This window comes from Pistacia vera, unplaced genomic scaffold, assembly GCF_008641045.1.
Source record: "Pistacia vera cultivar Batoury unplaced genomic scaffold, PisVer_v2 Contig483, whole genome shotgun sequence".
In the NCBI taxonomy this organism is placed as follows: Eukaryota; Viridiplantae; Streptophyta; class Magnoliopsida; order Sapindales; family Anacardiaceae; genus Pistacia; species Pistacia vera.
This window is the reverse complement of record NW_022196316.1, coordinates 1324601-1343753: the sequence shown is the minus strand read 5'-3', so window position 1 is coordinate 1343753 and position 19153 is coordinate 1324601. Positions and strand designations below refer to the sequence as shown.

The window sequence follows — 19153 nt, the reverse complement described above, 5'->3', positions numbered from 1 at the left end:
GAATCGCTTATTTAGAAGCTATTAAGTGAGTGAGTGTAGTACTTAGCTGGTCATGTGGGCTAAAGTTAGACATTGGCTTTTTGCTTGATATTTAAGGAAGTGGACTCAGTTGTTCCCTGGATTGCTGCTTTTAATGCAGATTTCTCTCAGTGTCGTATTGCTTACTTGGTTGCTAGTATAGAAAAAGCTGACTATAGTAACTGATTACCATAAACAACTGTTTTATCGGTTGATAAATTAGTAAAACAAGTTTTTACATTAGGCGTGTACTAGAAGAACTTTTTGGTGTGCTGTGAGTGATGATGTTGTATATGTTTTCGTTTAGTCGTTGACAACATTTAATCTCTATGGGGGAGTATTTGAAACCATTTGACATTGGTAGTATACTGCATTCAAAAGAATGAAATCTGTGCTTTTGAAATTTCTAAATGTTGATGTTCTGTGCCAATAATGGTGTTAACTAAACAATTCCTAGGTCATTATTGAGGATTTAATGCTCGTGTTTGCTTGTAGAATTGTGTGCCTTCAGGCAATTTCTTTCTACTTTTTCAATTAGCAGATTCTACCTGTTGTTGGTCTTCATTCTCCCTTATAGCTTTTGGATTTCCTCTATTCACATGGCTCAATAATTTGGGGAGATTTTTTCCCTTTGTTCTTCTAGAATGCTAAACATTGTTTTAACGACATATGAAGGAGCTCTCAAGTACTTTTTCAAGTGTTTGTTGAGGAAACTTGAGTTTTCTATGTTATTTGAATCTTAAGTGGTAAAATTGCCAAAGTACGTTTTCAAGTGTTTGTTGTTTAGCCACTCTTTCGACCTGGTAAATATTTTAGTTTGTTTTACTTTTCCCATAAAACTGAAACATTATAAGAGAAAGAAAGTACTTTATGCCGTTGGCTGTTATATTTGTGTAAGTTCATAACTTGATTAAGATTTTCTGGTTTTGATTAATGTCTCCTGCGATTCTGATTACTATTTCTCAGGTTTTAATCATCATGAAGTTTTTACAATGCATGCAATTATATTTTCTTCCCTCGTGTTTCTCTCTATGATTATGCAGACCACAGCTGGGTTGAGCACATGTCTCTGGATAATGAAACTGGACTGGACCCTTCTGGTATAAGGGTCAGGCCTGTATCAGGATTAGTGGCAGCTGACTACTTTGCCCCCGGTTATTTTGTTGGGCAGTTTTGATCGCTAATTTGGCTCGTATTGGATATGAGGAGAAAAACCATGTCCATGGCTGCATATGATTGGAGAATATCATTTCAGACACACGAGGTACAGTTTTTGTGTAAGACCACTCCCTAGTTGGTCATCTGTTCTAGTAAATGTAAATTGTATATAGTCCTCTTGGTGTTATTTGATTTTTTATGGCTTAACTGAATTGTTCAGGTCAGGGACCAACTTTAAGCAGGATTAAAAGTAACATAGAACTCATGGTAGCTACAATGGTGGGAAAAAGGTGGTTGTTATTCCGCATTCAATGGGTGTCCTTACTTTCTGCATTTTATGAAATGGGTTGAGGCAACCACTCCGATGGGTGGTGGGGTGGATCAGATTGGTGCGCTAAGCATATAAGGCAGTCATGAACATTGGGGGACCTTTTTAGGTGTTCCAAAGGCCGTGGCAGGACTATTTTCTATTGAGCCAAGGATATTGCTGTTGCCAGGTATTCCTCTGAACTGTCTTGATGTGTATAGGTTCTGTTCATTTTCTTGTGATGACTTGTCTTATTGCCCCTCCTGTTTTCTTTAGTTGATTGGTGAACTGCTGAGATTTGGGCCATATCTTCTAGTTTCTGGAACCTTGTTGTCTAGGTATCCTGTAAAAACATTAAACATGGTGTGAATACCTACTGCAGCTGTGTCAATCCCTAAGCCCAACTTATGCCTAGCTTTCATTGAGTTTTGTTGCATTCACTTATGTTAGTAGCAGAAAGTTTTTCTTCTTATTTTCTCTCTCCCCCCTGAGAATGACAACATAGTTATTGAAAGACCTTCATTTTTCCTCAATGGGAAAGGCTGGTTCCCTGTTGACTTGTAAGGTGTTTTATAGTATTTCCTCTTATATAATTATCATAACATTTTTTTTTTATGGATAGGAGATTATGAGTTCATTAATGTAGAAAAGTAGAAGCTGTCCACAAGGTTAAACTTCCTATTACAATTTACAATCACAATAGGAATGACCTAAAGTAAAATTAACTAACTATACTTCCTAGTTCTTTCGGTAAAAAGTAAATAAAAAAAAGAGGGATGGAAGATCGTTGAAAACATCGGAAACTGACTCCCAAGAAAAGCAAAGAAATGAACTTGTCCCATAACAAACAAGCAACTTTCTCCCTGACTTAAAAATCCTTCTACACCTGCTCTACTATATAGCCGATGAAGTACCTATAACACAACTTTCAAGAAATTAGTAACCACAATGAGCATTTGGTTTGAAATAGTACTTGCTTAAGATTTTGCAGGAATCAAAGATTTAAAAAATTTATATCTTTTCTAAAGATTTTGCAGCAATCAAAGTAACCACAAGCTTAGTCAATGTATTAAACGCTTATATCTTTACTAAGCTTAAGTGTTTAATACATGGACTTCATGACCTATAATAATTCTTCACGCTAAAACATGTATGTTTAATTCTTTCAGTTTTCAACTCTTGATGAAATGCAATCCTAAACAGGCTTTCGCACCAGGTGTTTTGAATAAGGCGTGTTTGGTCTTCAAACTTTACAACATATAATGCGGATGACTCGTACATGGGATGCAACCATGTCAATGATCCCAAAAGGTGGATACTATATGGGGAGGTTGATTGGTCCCTGAAGGAGGCTATAACTGTAATGCAAAGAAGCTGAAGAACAATATACTGCACTGCTCGCCAAATGGTAATGGGATTTGCTCACAAAAAAAGTATTTATGGAAGATTTATTTCCTTTGGAAAGATGTGGCTGAGGCACATTCCTCCCGTTGAGAGAATGGATTTCAGGGTAATGTTGCAAGTTTCAATTTGGTATATATTAAAAAGGAACTCAAATGGAACTAACTGGACACTGTTCTTTTCTCATACTTTAATATAATTAGGATTTTTTTCTTATCTATTCCAGTTTACTAGTATATAGATCCCAATTCCTTCATTTTTTTTTTTTTTTTGGTTCTCAAATTTTGTGTAAGAGTAATTTTTTTATATCAATGTTATAATCGTGAAAAACAATTTCATTTCAACTGCTAGAACCTCCACCAATCTTATGAGAGCGTGTATTGTTTATTGTACCCAAATGTCTTGGAGCTATGACATAAATTCTTTCTTAGTTGCGTGATTGGAATCTTGTATATTAATGGCTTGTTGATGGGCAGGGTGCTGTCAAGGTGAGTAACCGGTGAATAAAACCCGTTGTGATGTATGGACAGAGTCCTATGAAATGGGTGTTGGGGGTGTTAAAGCTGTTGCCGATTACAAGTCTACACAGCGGATCATTTTGGACCTGTTAACAGTTTGTTGCCCCAAAGTTGATGGCACGTGGAGGTGCTCAATTTTCGTATGGAATAGCTGACAATTTGATGACCCGAAATACAATCCTACAAGTACTGGTCGAACCCCTTAGAACTGAAGTAAGAGTTTCAACTTTTCTTTGTTATTCTCATCATGTTCCTGTTTTGACAAATCACTAATTTGAAATTTTTTATAGTGCACTAATGTAATATACCAGTGTAAGAATTGATTACCCGAGCATACAATCTTATCAGAGGTTACATGCCACATGTTCTGTGATTGGAAACTGTCTCTGCTCAATTAAATATTTCCCACCTTGTCTGACAAAACTAATAATAGTTTCATTAGGTCCTTCTTTAAAACTGGTTCTGACAGCTGATTAAGTTCATTGTTTGTCCAATTTGTACATTAATATGGATCTTAATCTTCTGTGCTTCTCTTTCAGGTTACCAAATGCTCCGGACATGGAGATTTATTCTATGTATGGAGTTGGGGTCCCTACAGAAAGAGCATATGTCTATAAATTAACTCCAGCTTCTGAATGCTACATTCCCTTCCAGATAGACAGTTCTGCAGATGGTGGAAGTGTAGATTCTTGTTTGAAAGGTGGAGTTCTTTCTGTCAATGGAATGAAACGGTTCCTGTTTTAGTGCAGGGTTCATGGGTGCAAAGATGGAGGGGGAAAACACGATTTAATCCTTCAGGCATTCGTACTTACATAAGAGAGTATGATCATGCTCCTCCAGCTATCTTCTAGAGGGGCGAGGCTCCCAAAGTGGTGCTCATTTTGATATATGGGGAATTTTGCATTGATTGAGGATATTTTAAGAGTAGCAGCTGGGCTACGAGACCACTTGGGTGGAGTCAAGTTTACTCTGATATTTTCAAATGGTCTGAAAAGATTGACTTACAGCTATAGATTCATATGGTGAGTACTTCTAGTGTCTCCATTAACAATAACTTTATGATCAGTGAGCCTAGGATACTTATTTGCTTGTTTGGTTGTTTATAGTTAGTTTTTAATCTCTCTTGTAGTAGCTTACTATCTGTCATTAAACCTACTTTTCCTGCCATCCTTTTTTCAGTGATGACCAAATAATATCAGAATATTCTGCTGCGGTGCTTCAAGACACCTGATGAATGTTGAACTATTACTTGATGATGTTGTTGGTGCAGTGTTAAAATTTGAGAAACGGAGTGAGTTGCGGAAGCAACCGCATCAAAGATTTGTACATCATCTCTAGTCTTCATTGTTATAGGAATCACCGAATACTATCATGATATTTGTATCTGAGGAGCCAAAACTTTGGCACCGGGCGTGTTGGAGGAGTCTGAGTCTTCGGGTTGACTCAGTGAGTCATCCCCAGGTTGCTTCGAGCGAGCTATGCACGTCAGCATTTTTTTATCTCTTGTGGAATTCAACAGAATAAAGAACTTCTGAAACAAATGTCACAGCACATTGTTAGATTTGAGAAGGGCTTAATTGTAGAAATAAAAAAAAAAAAAAAAACGGAGGGATGAAGAGAGAGCATAAAGAGATTGTGAGAAGACATAAGTACGTATATAAGTAATAGAATTCTGAAATCTGAGGATGATGATGATGATCAGTTGTTGATTGGAGCTCGAAAGGGCGAGAATCAAGAGGCTTACACACAGACACTTTAATGCCACGATGAATTACACTAGCAGAGAATCTCTGCGAAGAATAAACAAAATTAAAAAAGAATAATTAAAAGAAAAATACAAAAAGAGAAAAGAGATAATCACCTTTAAATGAAGATTTAGCGCTCTAAACTGAAAGTTGGATGAAAAAGTGGAGGTGGAGGGAGGGAGAAGCCAAGGCTTTTGCTTGCTGGCTAATGGTAATAACTACAATGGGATAGTGTCTGATTTCGGTAAGTGTGGAATTTTGCCTTTTCTTTCTTTCTTTACCTGCTACCGGTTGTTCACCGGTTTAGCCAGGACACTAATATTCGCGGGTAATGCCATGTCAGGTTTGGTTGGTCCTTGACCTTCCTTATTAACTCCATAGTCAAACAAAGATTCTTCGGCTGTAATTAGGCTAAGGCCTAAACGGCCCACTAAGTTATGTGATTGGGTTTAAACCATTTTGAATGAACAACAAATTTGATCAGAATAAGGCAATCAATACTTCATAGAATTAACCATTTTCTGACCAAAGGTTATCCAATGGGACCAATCTGTCTTCATTTTTTACTTTGATTCAAATTCTATTTATTAAAGAATTAAATTGAATTATTTTCTGTTTCAGAAATCCAGGTTGGAATTGTTGGACCTTCAATAAAAGCAATAATGTATATGAATTAACAGCAATAACTACAGAGTTAAGTTTAATTAAATTACAATTTTAATGTTCATCTAACTTGACTGGTGCAGGAGGCAGAAACATTAACTAGGTTAATAGAATTTGTACCCAACATGAAACTTAAATCAAAATAAAATTACACATCAATGGTTAAGTGGACCCGTCTCTCAAATCAACCATAAAAGTTTTAAAATTGAGTATAAATTTGTTGATGCTTATAATCAACACCACTCATGTCTGCAAGCTTGATATTACACATCACCTAAATCTATTAATTACAAATAGCTACTGGCAAAGCATGCCCTTAATTTAGATTCATGCCGCAACTGGTTGACTAAATTGGTTAAAAATTGTTGCAGTATCAGTTTAGTGGACATTATTAGATCTGAAAAAAACTCCTTAATTTACAAGTAATGTTTGTATATTGAGTCTTACATAATACGTAATTTTATCTAACTACTTGAATTATTTGGCCAAATCATTGTTGTAACATTACAATTGAATCTTATGCAAACTACCTACTAATCATGCATAAGCTACTTAATAAAAGTTGTTTGCAAATGAATATATATATAACCGGTGGGATCCTGAAACTACTGGTTGGATAAGAGCTCTAGTGGTCACCCTAATAAGGGAGAAAATGAATTGAACGCATGACCTCTTAAACAATACACCCAACAGTCATAGTTGACCACTCAACCACCTAGTAATGGTTAAAATGAATTTATATTGTCATCCTTATAAGTGGAAAAATACCAAGTGTAAGTCTAGAATAAACTGCATTACTACAATGAACAATTTAATTGATAAATTACAATTACTTACTAAAATAAATTTATGTAGTTATGTCTTGAATATCTTTATTACTATATCTAAAATCTTAGAGAAATTATATTATTTAACCCTATTTTAGGGTGTGAAATGAAAACTACCCTCAAAGTAGAAAATATCTTATAAAATAGTCTAACCTATGGGTGTGCAAAACTGTATATTCGTTCTGGTTTTGCATTTTTCTGATTCGATTCGAAAATTTGGATTAGGATGAAAGCTGATCCAGATCTCGTCCAATCCAGTTTTGACCCGAAAATGCATGGCAAATATCAATTAGCCACCTCAAATTTTGCATTATTATTTACTTATTTAGTACCCTGTGCTGCATCAGCATTTCATTACATTTTGTCCACCCAAAGTTGTCATTGTATTTTAGAATAGTCCACATACTTTACCACTTTCACCTACCCTGAAAGAACTTCTTAAAACTTGTAGTTATGGACAAAACCAGATCGGATCCGAATATCCGATTTCTTTGCAGAGTTGATCCGATATCTGATCTGGAAATTCGGGTCTTCCAAAAATTGATATCCTAATCCGATCCAAATTTTCGGATATCCGATTTTTTCAGATCAAATTGGACCGGATACAAATCGGATGTCGGATTTTTTTGCACACCCCTAGCCTAACCCAATTTTTCTAATTTGGAAGGATGAAATTGCCCCCAATACACAAGGACATATTTGAAAAAAAAAACATTGCATTTGTGTTGGAGTCAAATAGGTATGTAAGTGACATGTTAGTTAAGGTGTTTTATGTAGATAAGTGGTTAATGTTAGTTGTTTGAGTTCATTTTTAATTGAGGATGTTGAAAATTAAAAAAATTGATGTTTTTGATGAAACCTAAGACTATATGTTGACAATGATTAACCGATTGAAGTATTGAACCGGTTCAATCGGGACTCGGGCCCTTCACCAGGTCGAGTTACAAATTTTCCTATTCATTCAAAACCTTAGAAATTGGAACATCAATCCGTGAACAATTGAAGGCTAGAATGTTAGGGCTTTTTAAGAGGAATGGTCGGTGACTAGAATGGTGGCAACATAGGTGATTTTCGACGAGTGAATCGACCAAAAATCGCAAAAATAAGTCGCCAGAAAAAGCCTGCTACGGGGGAAAGGTGATATGGGTTTTGGTCAAGAGGCTGAAGGAAGTGTTTTCGTGGTGATGGGGAGTGTTGTCATCGCCATAAACATGCCCAATTTGTCAACGCTGACGATGGTGTTGAAAGTTGGAATGCATGGAGAATGATGTATGTGATACTGTAATGTGTATATTAGGGGTGTTCAAAAGCGGTTAACCGAACCGGTTAACCGCTTTTTTGAACCGAACTGGTTTTTCGGTTCGGAGAAATTCTCAAACCGAAACCGAACCGATTTGGAGGGAAAACCGGTTTTGAACCAGTTTTCCCTTTTTTAATAAAACTTATTTTTTTTATTTTTCCCTAAATTAAATTGTAAATATAAATAACACATATCCAAATAAAAATTAGACACTCATATATATCCATTGACCACTACTATCAATACATTAAAAATATTATTCTTTTTTATTTTATATATATATATATATAACCGGTTCAAAAAACCGGTTTCGGTTAACCGCTTTTTATTTTTTCCCGAACCGGAAATTCGGTTTTTTGAATTTTTCGAACCGTAACCGAACCGTTTTTTCGGTTCGGTTCGGTTTTTGCATTTTTTTGAACACCCCTAGTGTATATTAGTATTTTGCAAAAAAAAAAAAAAAAATCAATCAAATTGAAAACAAGTAAGGTATAGCTTGTTACTTTAAGTCTTTAACAACCTTGAAGATTTTTAATTTAAAGAGAAATTAAACAAAAGAGTATCCACACTAAAGTAAAATAATAATTAGGTTAAGAGATATATTTAGGGTTATTATAAATTTTTTATCTCTATCCTAAAATTGATATATCATTTTCTTTATACATGCAGTCTTGTAAACTATTCAATAATTGTTTTGGACTTCCTTAAACAATTCCATAATTGTTTTGGAGTTGTAAATAATTCCATAATTATTATGAAGTTATTAAACTTCTTTAAATAATAACATTGGATTAACATTTATCATAATTAACAATTTAACTCTTAAACTGTTTATATATTTACAATTACAACTCATTATTAAATCTAATTTAATATAAAGAAAATGATTAATTATAAACTTAGAATTACACTTAATTCCTTTTAACAATTTAACCTTTCAAATTGTTCATAATTACAAATATAACTCTCCATTGAATCTAATTCAATGATAATAATGTAAATGCCTTTATTACCCTTGATAAGTGCTAGTCAACCTTGGATAATCAATTCTCTTTGGCTATTTCTCACTTCTCCTTAGATTTTTATGTGTGATCTCTTAGGTTCACTGTGGCTTAGCCGTAGGCCCAATATCGTAGTATGTTCCGATATGTTTCGTCGTAACTCTTTATGACCGAAACTCTCACCGATTATGGTAGGCATCTAGCAATGCACCATAACCCTTAAATAACAATGAAGATTTACTCCAACGAACCATTTTATAATCATATGCGCTGAGTAATTAAATCTTTATGTTGTCTAATCCTAATTAAGAATTGATTCATGGTATGTCAAAATCTTTATCTTAATCTTATATCAAATTGATAATCAATATATATGGAACGTGTCACCATGAAATAACCTTTCAGGTAACATTTTATATACCCCGGCCGGAGATTTCCCTTTTCCAATGTATCTTGACATTTGTCTAGGAACTTGATATCAACATATACCAAGTCAACGGATCTCATCTTGACTATCATTTGTCGTCACACATAAATAACACATGGCCAAATTGATTTTTTTACACATAACATGATTAGCCTCATGTTTATACACCATGTGAACCATATGCGTTTATGCATAATCTAACCACATGATATCTTAGGTCTAAGGATTAATAGTACACTAGTATGATCTTATGATGCATCATTTATTGCATTCTAAATGTCCATGTGATTCATCATAAATGGTCATATTCGATAAACAGTTCACTAACCGCTTATCCATACTAATGTCCTAGTGAGATAACTTTTATAATCACCCATACTAATACTATTACATGATATTCAATGGAGGCATTCAGCATGCCTACTATGCAATATTATTGCCCAATTAATATTACCTATGTATGGAATACTTTGATGGATATTTCACACACACACACACACATATATAGTAGAATCTCTTTATAGTGATACTCTGTATAGAAATAACCTCTATGTAATCATAAAAAATTCTGGTCCCAACTTGAGCCAGTTATAAATAAGAATAAATTTCACATTGTAATAAGTTATAATTTTTCTAGGTCCTGTCTTAAGGAACTTGCCTCTACATAGTAATAATTTATGTATATTGCAAAAAATATATGTTATGTTATATCAAAGGTTTAAGATAAAATAAAATATTTATCTAAAGTTGTTTGGGACAATGATTTATGCTTTAGAGTTATTACTACATCTTTTATCTTGTGGGTATGTAATAAGTTGCCAGCATAGACACATTCTTATTGAAGCCAAAATATTTCTAGTTTCTCAAGCATTTTTAGAGCTTCTTAGCACGAAACTTTTGGTATTTCCGTACTATCGTCCTTAGGATTATCTCCTTACTGTTTTTGTTTAATTCCAATAATTCTTCTTCAGTTAAAGTATACATGACTTGTTGCTCATTTGGATGATTGATGAAGCCATTAATATCTATTTGATTATAGTGAAGTTGTCGAATTTGATCACTTAATTTTGCAATGACTCTTTGATATCCATTTTCGTTACTATCCTAATGCTACTAAAACAATGAATTGAAATCCTAATACTACTAAAACATGAATCACAAAACAATAATTCTTGTAACTACACCTCTATTAAGTTAAACTTTCTCATAGTAATAAATTTAGTTGGTCCCAACATTATAACTATAGAGAGGTTTTACTCTCTCTCTCTCTCTCTTTCTCTGTCTCTATATNAATGAAGGATTCAAGGTTAATTCTAATAATTCAAAAGATGTCACAATTGAATAATATATATATTTTTTTTAATCAATAATTTACATGTAATTCAAATAATTCTTAAAATTTATTAAATATTTTATAAATTTAAAATATTATTTATTTATCAAGATAAAATTGATAGATGATAATATTACTCTTTTTTTTAATCATTTACATGATGTGACAATTAAATTTTTGTTTTTTGTTTTTTTTAATCAACATATCTGAATTAACTTACACGCATCTTAATCAATCCTTAAAATTCATTAAATATTCTATAAGTTCAAAGTATTATTTATTTATCAAGATAAGATTGATAGATGTTAATATTACTCTTACTTCTAATCATTCACATGATGTGATAATTAAATTATTATTTTTTTTTTTTTGTAACCAAGGTATCCAGATTAGCTTGCACGCATCTTAATCAATCCTTAAAATTTATTAAATATTCTATAAGTCTAAAGTATTATTTATTTATCAAGATAAGATTGATAGATGTTAATATTACCCTTACTTCTAATAATTCACATGATATGACAATTGAATGTTTTTTTTTTTTGGGTAACCAAGATATCCGGATCAACTTGCACGTATCTCAATCAATTTCTAAAATCTATTGAACATTCTATAAGCCCAAAGTATTATTTATTTATCAAGATAAAATTGATAAATGTTAATATTACCTTTATATCTAATAATTCACATAATCTAACAATTGAATAATATTTTTTCTTTTTTCACCTCAATTAATCTTTGAGATTGATTGAACATTTTACAAATTGAAATAACTAAGTAAATTTTAATAGTATTGTGGTATGTGGTCTCAAAGTTTGAACCCAAAAACTCAATAAATAAAATAAATTTTTTTAACTACCAAACTAACCCTTTGAAATTATAATTGTACGACGAAATATTATTCTTATAATAATACAATGATAGAATAGTTAATCTTTATTGTTTTCTCCNTGTAGGATTAATGTAACTTTAAAAATAATTTGAAATTTTTTTTTTTGATAAATCTTATTTTTCAATTGTGAGTTCCAAAAGTTATAGATACAGTGAATTTAATTTTAAAATTATAAATTAGTTAATTATTTGATTACAGCTAAAAGTAGCATTTTTTTTAATTGCTATAAAAGTTCATTTAGAAATAGTGAAGCTAGCTACACCATACTCAATTATAAATATATAAATCATTAATATATTGTCAAAACCCGCAGATAAATCTTAACAAAAAACTTAAAAGTTGATGAAAAGAATTATTTTTAAAACAAAAATACCATGTTTACAACCAATTTTCACAACCTTTAATTACAACCTTAATGTGCCAACAAAGTTAGTATTATCACACAAACGACCATTCTTTAGAGATAACCAATAATTCATTAATAAAGAATAATTATTCCATTAATAAAAGAATGACAGAGAAACGATTGTTTCTTTATAAAGAACAATCATTCCTTATGAAAGAAAAATCGTTTGCCTTTAAAAAACAATCATTTGTATTAAAACAAAATTATTTAATGTCTTAAGTGTGATAAGAACTGATATGATAATTGTTAATTTAACTGTTATATTAGGATTATAAAAAAAGATTATGAGATTAAATCATGGTAACGCATAGTAATACTTTTTTAAAATTATATTCATGTGAGTACTTAAAACATATGGAGGCGAAAAGATATTATTCTTGGTGTACTATTATAATATGAGCAATACTATTCTTATAAAGACAAAAATAAATAGAGCATACAAAGATAATTTTTACCGTTCATTTTTATGATTTCTCTTTTTCTCTCCCTCTTTTTCTATTTTTTTTTCTTCCTAATAATATCACTTTGTAGCTCACTAGGATAGCATTTTTCTTATAATATATCCCTTAAAACCCAAACTTCTATACAAAACGATTTTTATTGTTAATTCTTATTATAATATAATTTTACAAAATTGTTTAATAATTTAATTATAAAGAAATTACATAAAAATAAAAAGAAAAGTGAAATTTGATGTCTTATTGCATTGGTAGCGGCTAATTTCACGAACATCCAAACGCGTATTACGTAAATCATTTGATTGGAGCTCTGACGATTCTGACCCCCTTACAGTTGCAGACATCAGGAGCCTTTCGGAGGAGATTCCAACTCCGTTCACGAACATCCAAACTACACCTCCATGCTTCGAGCATAACGTCACCTCCTCCCCATTCATCTTTCACACCAACTCCGTTGATTGTCTTTCCACCGCCCCAACAACTAATAAAAAATACCTTGTTCCAGAACTTACGTGATTACGCCACGTACAATAAATACTACCTCGTCAGAGATCTGAAACTGAAAATAATTAATCCACCCTTGTTTCATCGAAAAGGTGTAAAAAAAAAAAAAAAAAGAGAGGACGCAAAAAGAGCCAATCCCGCCGGTTAGTCTGTCACCGGCAAAACAGACTAATTAATAATGAAATAAAGTGTCTCCCTCAGTAGTCAGTCTCAGAGCATTTATAGATCTGACCCTACACTCTATAGCTTTAACCAAACGATGTCGTTTCTTAGACGCAGAAAGGGCTCAGAAACTTCAAAATCGCAGAACTCGGATTCCCATAATGATAAACAGGAAAAATCAAAGAGAAAAGGAGACGATGAATCAAAAAGAAAAGCAGACGAAGAGAAAATTAGAAAATGGTCTTGTCTTGATAGCTGTTGCTGGTTCATTGGCTGCGTATGTCTCACTTGGTGGCTTTTACTGTTTTTATACAACGCCATGCCGGCATCGTTACCTCAGTACGTAACGGAGGCCATAACGGGGCCGTTACCAGACCCGCCGGGCCTGAAGTTGTGGAAGGAGGGCTTGAAAGCTAAGCATCCCATAGTGTTTGTGCCTGGGATCGTGACAGGTGGTCTCGAGCTGTGGGAGGGCCACCAGTGCGCTGATGGCTTGTTTAGAAAGCGACTTTGGGGTGGCACATTTGGTGAGTTGTATAAAAGGTAATTTCTTTTTTTTGTTTTTGCTATGTGTTCTGGGAATCGCTTATTTAGAAAGCTATTAAGTGAGTGAGGTGTAGTTACTTATGACTGGTCAATGTGGGCGTAAAGTTAGACATTGGTCTTTTTGCTTGATATTTAAGGAAGTGGACTCAGTTGTTCCCTGGATTGCTGCTTTTATATGCAGATTTCTCTCAGTGTTCGATTACTTACTTGGTTGCTAGTATAGAAAAAGCTGACTATAGTAACTGATTACCATAAACAACTGTTTTATCGGTTGATAAATTAGTAAAACAAAGTTTTTTACATTAGGCGTGTACTAGAAGAACTTTTTGGTGTGCTGTGAGTGATGATGTTGTATATGTTTTCGTTTTAGTCGTTGACAACATTTTAATCTCTATGGGGGAGTATTTGAAACCATTTGACAGTGGTAGTATACTGCATTCAAAAGAATGAAATCTGTGCTTTTGAGAATTTCTAAATGTTGATGTTCTCGTGCCAATAATGGTGTTAACTAAACAATTCCTAGGTCATTATTGAGGATTTAATGCTCGTGTTTGCTTGTAGAATTTTGTGCCTTCAGGCAATTTCTTTCTACTTTTTTCAATTAGGCAGATTCTACCTGTTGTTGGTCTTCATTCTCCCTTATAGCTTTTGGATTTCCTCTATTCACATGGCTCAATAATTTGGGGAAGATTTTTTCCTTTGTTCTTCTAGGATGCTAAATCAGTTGTTTAACGACATATGAAGGAGCTGCTCAAGTACTTTTTCAAGTGTTTGTTGAGGAAACTTGAGTTTTCTATGTTATTTGAATCTTAAGTGGTAAAATTGCCAAAGTACTGTTTTCAAGTGTTTGTTGTTTAGCCACTCTTTCGATCTGGTAAATATTTTAGTTTGTTTGACTTTTCCCATAAAACTGAAAACATTATTAAAGAGAAAGAAAGTACTTTATGCCTGTTACTATTTGTGTAAGTTCATAATTTGATTAAGAGTTTCTGGTTTTGATTAATGTCTCCTCGTTGATTCTGATTACTATTTCTCAGGTTTTAATCATACATGAAGTTTTTACAGATGCACTGCAATTGATAATTTTGCTTCCCTCGTGTTTCTCTCTATGATTATGCAGACCACTATGCTGGGTTGAGCACATGTCTCTGGATAATGAAACTGGACTGGACCCTTCTGGTATAAGGGTCAGGCCTGTATCAGGACTAGTGGCAGCTGACTACTTTGCCCCTGGTTATTTTGTTTGGGCAGTTTTGATCGCTAATTTGGCTCGTATTGGATATGAGGAGAAAACCATGTACATGGCTGCATATGATTGGAGAATATCATTTCAGAACACAGAGGTACAGTTTTTGTGTAAGATCCACTCCCTAGTTGGTCATCTTGTTCTAGTAAATGTAAATTGTATATAGTCCTCTTGGTGTTATTTGATTTTTTTATGGCTTACTGAATTGGTCAGGTCAGGGACCAAGCTTTAAGCAGGATTAAAAGTAACATAGAACTCATGGTAGCTACAAATGGTGGGAAAAAGGTGGTTGTTATTCCGCATTCAATGGGTGTCCTGTACTTTCTGCATTTTATGAAATGGGTTGAGGCAACAACTCCGATGGGTGGTGGGGGTGGATCAGATTGGTGCGCTAAGCATATAAAGGCAGTCATGAACATTGGGGGACCCTTTTTAGGTGTTCCAAAGGCCGTGGCAGGACTATTTTCTATTGAAGCCAAGGATATTGCTGTTGCCAGGTATTCCTCTGAACTGTTTTGATGTGTATAGGTTCTGTTCAGTTTCTTGTGATGACTTGTCTTATTGAGCCCTCCTGTTTTCTTTAGTTGAGTGGTGAACTGCTGAGATTTGGGCCATATCTTCTAGTTTCTGGAACCTTGTTGTCTAGGTATCCTGTAAAAACATTAAACATGGTGTGAATACCTACTGCAAGCTGTGTCAATCCCTAAGCCCAACTTATGCCTAGGCTTTCATTGAAGTTTTGTTGCATTCACTTATGTTAGTAGCAGAAAGTTTTTCTTCTTATTTTTCCTTCTCCGCCTTGAGAGATGACAACATAGTTATTGAAAGACCTTCATTTTTCCTCAATGGGAAAGGCTGGTTCCCTGTTGACTTGTAAGGTGTTTTATAGTATTTCCTCTTATATAATTATCATAACATTTTTTTTTATGGATAGGAGCTTATGAGTTCATTAATATAGAAAAGTGAAGAAGCTGTCCACAAGGTTAAAACTTCCTATTACAAATTTACAAATCACAAATAGGAATGACCTAAAGTAAAATTAACTAACTATAGCTTCCTAGTTCTTCGGGTAAAAAGTAAATAAAAAAAAGAGGGATGGAAGATCGTTGAAAACATCGGAAACTGACTCCCAAAGAAAAGCAAAGAAATGAACTTTGTCCCATAACAAACAAGTAACTTTCTCCCTGACTTAAAAAATCCTTCTACCACTCTGCTCTACTAATAGCCGATGAAGTACCTCTATACAACAATCTTGCAAGAAATTAGTAACCACAATGAGCATTTGGTTTGAAATAGTACTTGCTTAAGATTTTGCAGGAATCAAAGATTTAAAAAATTTATATCTTTTCTAAAGATTTTGCAGCAATCAAAGTAACCACAAGCTTAGTCAATGTATTAAACGCTTATATCTTTACTAAGCTTAAGTGTTTAATACATTGACTTCATGACCTATAATAATTCTTCACGCTTAAAACATGTATGTTTTATTCTTTCAGTTTTCAACTCTTGATGAAATGCTAATCCTAAAACAGGGCTTTCGCACCAGGTGTTTTGAATAAGGACGTGTTTGGTCTTCAAACTTTACAACATATAATGCGGATGACTCGTACATGGGATGCAACCATGTCAATGATCCCAAAAGGTGGAGATACTATATGGGGAGGTCTTGATTGGTCACCTGAAGGAGGCTATAACTGTAGTGCAAAGAAGCTGAAGAACAATGATACTTGCACTGCTCGCCAAAATGGTAATGGGGATTTGGCTAGCACAAAAAAAGTAAATTATGGAAGATTTATTTCCTTTGGAAAAGATGTGGCGGAGGCACATTCCTCCAAGTTTGAGAGGATGGATTTCAGGGTAATGTTGCTAGTTTCAATTTGGTATTATATTAAAAAAAAACTCAAATGGAACTAACTGGACACTGTTCTTTTCTCATACTTTAAATAACATTAGAATTCTTTTCTATCTTTTCCTTTATTAGTATATAGATACAAATTGCTTATTTTTTTTTTTTTTTTGGTTCTCAAATTTGTGTCTTAAGAGTAATGTTTTTATATCTGTAAGAACCCACTCCATAAGTCAATAATTTGGGCTGGGCTATGGGTCTTTCATGGGTTTGGGTAGAACTTTCCTTGGAAAACTAGCTTGCAAAAAGGAGGTACTCAAGCCTTTAACCCATATGCCCACCCTTTTCCCTTTCAATGTGGATCCTAACATTCCACCCAGCTTCCGCAATCAATGTCCACGTCGGTCTTTTTACCCCTTGGTGACTACGCGGATCCCCTTTCCCCCGAGCCTCCATGCCCTTTCTTGAGTAGCAACCCGGACCCAAGGTCAGCCTGCCGCGGTGCGTTACCATATAGGTGCAGGATCATGCTCTGATACCAATTGATAGGAACCCACTCTAATAACTCAATAATTTGGGTTGGGCTATGGGTCTTCCATGGGCTTGGGTAAACCTCTCCTTAAAACCATCTTGTCAAGGGAGGGTGCTCAAGCCTTTATAACCCACATGTCCACCCTTTTCCCTTTCAATGTGGGATCCTAACAATATCATATGTTATAATCGTGAAAAACAATTTCATTTCAACTGCTAGAAAGCTCCACCAATCTTTGAGAGGCAGTGTATTGTTTTATTGTACCCAAATGTGCTTGGAGCTATGACATAAATTCTTTTCTTAGTTGCTTGATTGGAATCTTGTATGTTAATGGCTTGTTGATGGGCAGGGTGCTGTCAAGGGTAGTAACCTTGTGAATAAACCCGTTGTGATGTATGGACAGAGTACCATGAATGGGTGTTGGGGGTGTTAAAGCTGTTGCCGATTGCAAAGTCTACACAGCTGGATCAATTTTGGACCTGTTCAGTTTGTTGCCCCAAAGTTGATGGCACGTGGAGGTGCTCAATTTTCATATGGAATAGCTGACAATTTGGATGACCCGAAATACAATCACTACAAGTACTGGTCGAACCCCTTAGAAACGAAGTAAGATTTTCAACTTTTCTTTGTTTATCACTCGTTGTTCCTGTTTTGACAAATCAGCTAATTTGAAATTTTTTGTAGTTGCACTAATGTAATATACTAGTGTAAGAATTTGATTACCCGAGCATACATCTTATCAGATTGTACATGCCACATGTTCTGGTGATTGGAAACTGTCTCTGCTCAATTAAATAATTTCCCACCTTGTCTGACAAAACTAATATAGTTTCATTAGGTCCTTCATTTAAAACTGGTTCTGACAGCTGATTAAAGTTCGTTGTTTGTCCAATTTGTACATTAATATGATGCTTACTTCTGTGCTTCTCTTTCAGGTTACCAAATGCTCCGGACATGGAGATTTATTCTATGTATGGAGTTGGAGTCCCTACAGAAAGAGCATATGTCTATAAATTAACTCCAGCTTCTGAATGCTACATTCCCTTCCAGATAGACAGTTCTGCGATGGTGGAAGTGTAGATTCTTGTTTGAAAGGTGGAGTTCTTTCTGTCAATGGAGATGAAACGGTTCCTGTTTTAGTGCAGGGTTCATGGTGCAAAAGGATGGAGGGGGAAAACACGATTTAATCCTTCAGGCATTCGTACTTACATAAGAGAGTATGATCATGCTCCTCCAGCTAATCTTCTAGAGGGGCGAGGCTCCCAAAGTGGTGCTCATGTTGATATAATGGGGAATTTTGCATTGATTGAGGATATTTTAAGAGTAGCAGCTGGGGCTACTGGAGAACGCTTGGGTGGAGATCAAGTTTACTCTGATATTTTCAAATGGTCTGAAAAGATTGACTTACAACTATAGATTTATAGGTGAGTACTTCTAGTGTTCCATTAACAATACTTTATTATCAGTGAGCCTAGGATCTTATTTGCTTTTTTGGTTGTATTATTGTTAGTTTTAATCGTTCTTTAGTAGCTTGCTTGTCTCGTCATTAAACCTACTTTTCCCTGCTTTTTTCAGTGATGACCAAAATAATATATTCTGCTGCGGTGCTTCAAAGCACCGGATGAATGTTGAACTATTACTTGATGTTTGTTGGTGGCAGTGTTAAAATTTGAGAAATGGAAGTGAGTCGCAGAACAACCGCATCAAAATTTGTACAGTCATCTCTAGTCTTCATTGTTATAGGAATCAAATTCATGATATTTGTATCTGAGGAGCCACATAAACAAGGCTCCCAGTATCCCCGGCACATTCACTCACTTGTCCAAGTGGCTCGAATTTGGATTTCATTTATTTGTTAGATTT

General features: G+C 34.3%; 1 protein-coding gene and 2 pseudogenes across 3 annotated transcripts in view; 2 read left to right on the top strand and 1 right to left on the bottom strand.

Annotated features, from left to right (window-relative positions):
* LOC116146810 (protein Brevis radix-like 4) overlaps nt 1-5342 on the bottom strand; it is a 31545-nt gene extending 26203 nt beyond the window's left edge. Inside the window, exons 1-3 of one of the 3 annotated variants that reach the window (XM_031432260.1) lie at nt 5264-5342; nt 5056-5192; nt 4802-4933 (exon numbers count right to left, since the gene is read on the bottom strand). In XM_031432260.1, the coding sequence (XP_031288120.1) occupies nt 4802-4894 (93 nt within the window). In that variant the 5' untranslated portion in view covers nt 4895-4933; nt 5056-5192; nt 5264-5342. The remainder of the gene's footprint in view (nt 1-4801; nt 4934-5055; nt 5193-5263) is intronic. The other 2 variants (XM_031432261.1, XM_031432262.1) reach the window with 2 other exon arrangements.
* On the top strand, nt 1076-4415 carry LOC116146811 (annotated as a pseudogene).
* Nucleotides 5343-12857: 7515 nt separating the features above from the next.
* On the top strand, nt 12858-18712 carry LOC116146809 (annotated as a pseudogene).
* Nucleotides 18713-19153: the final 441 nt, after the last annotated feature.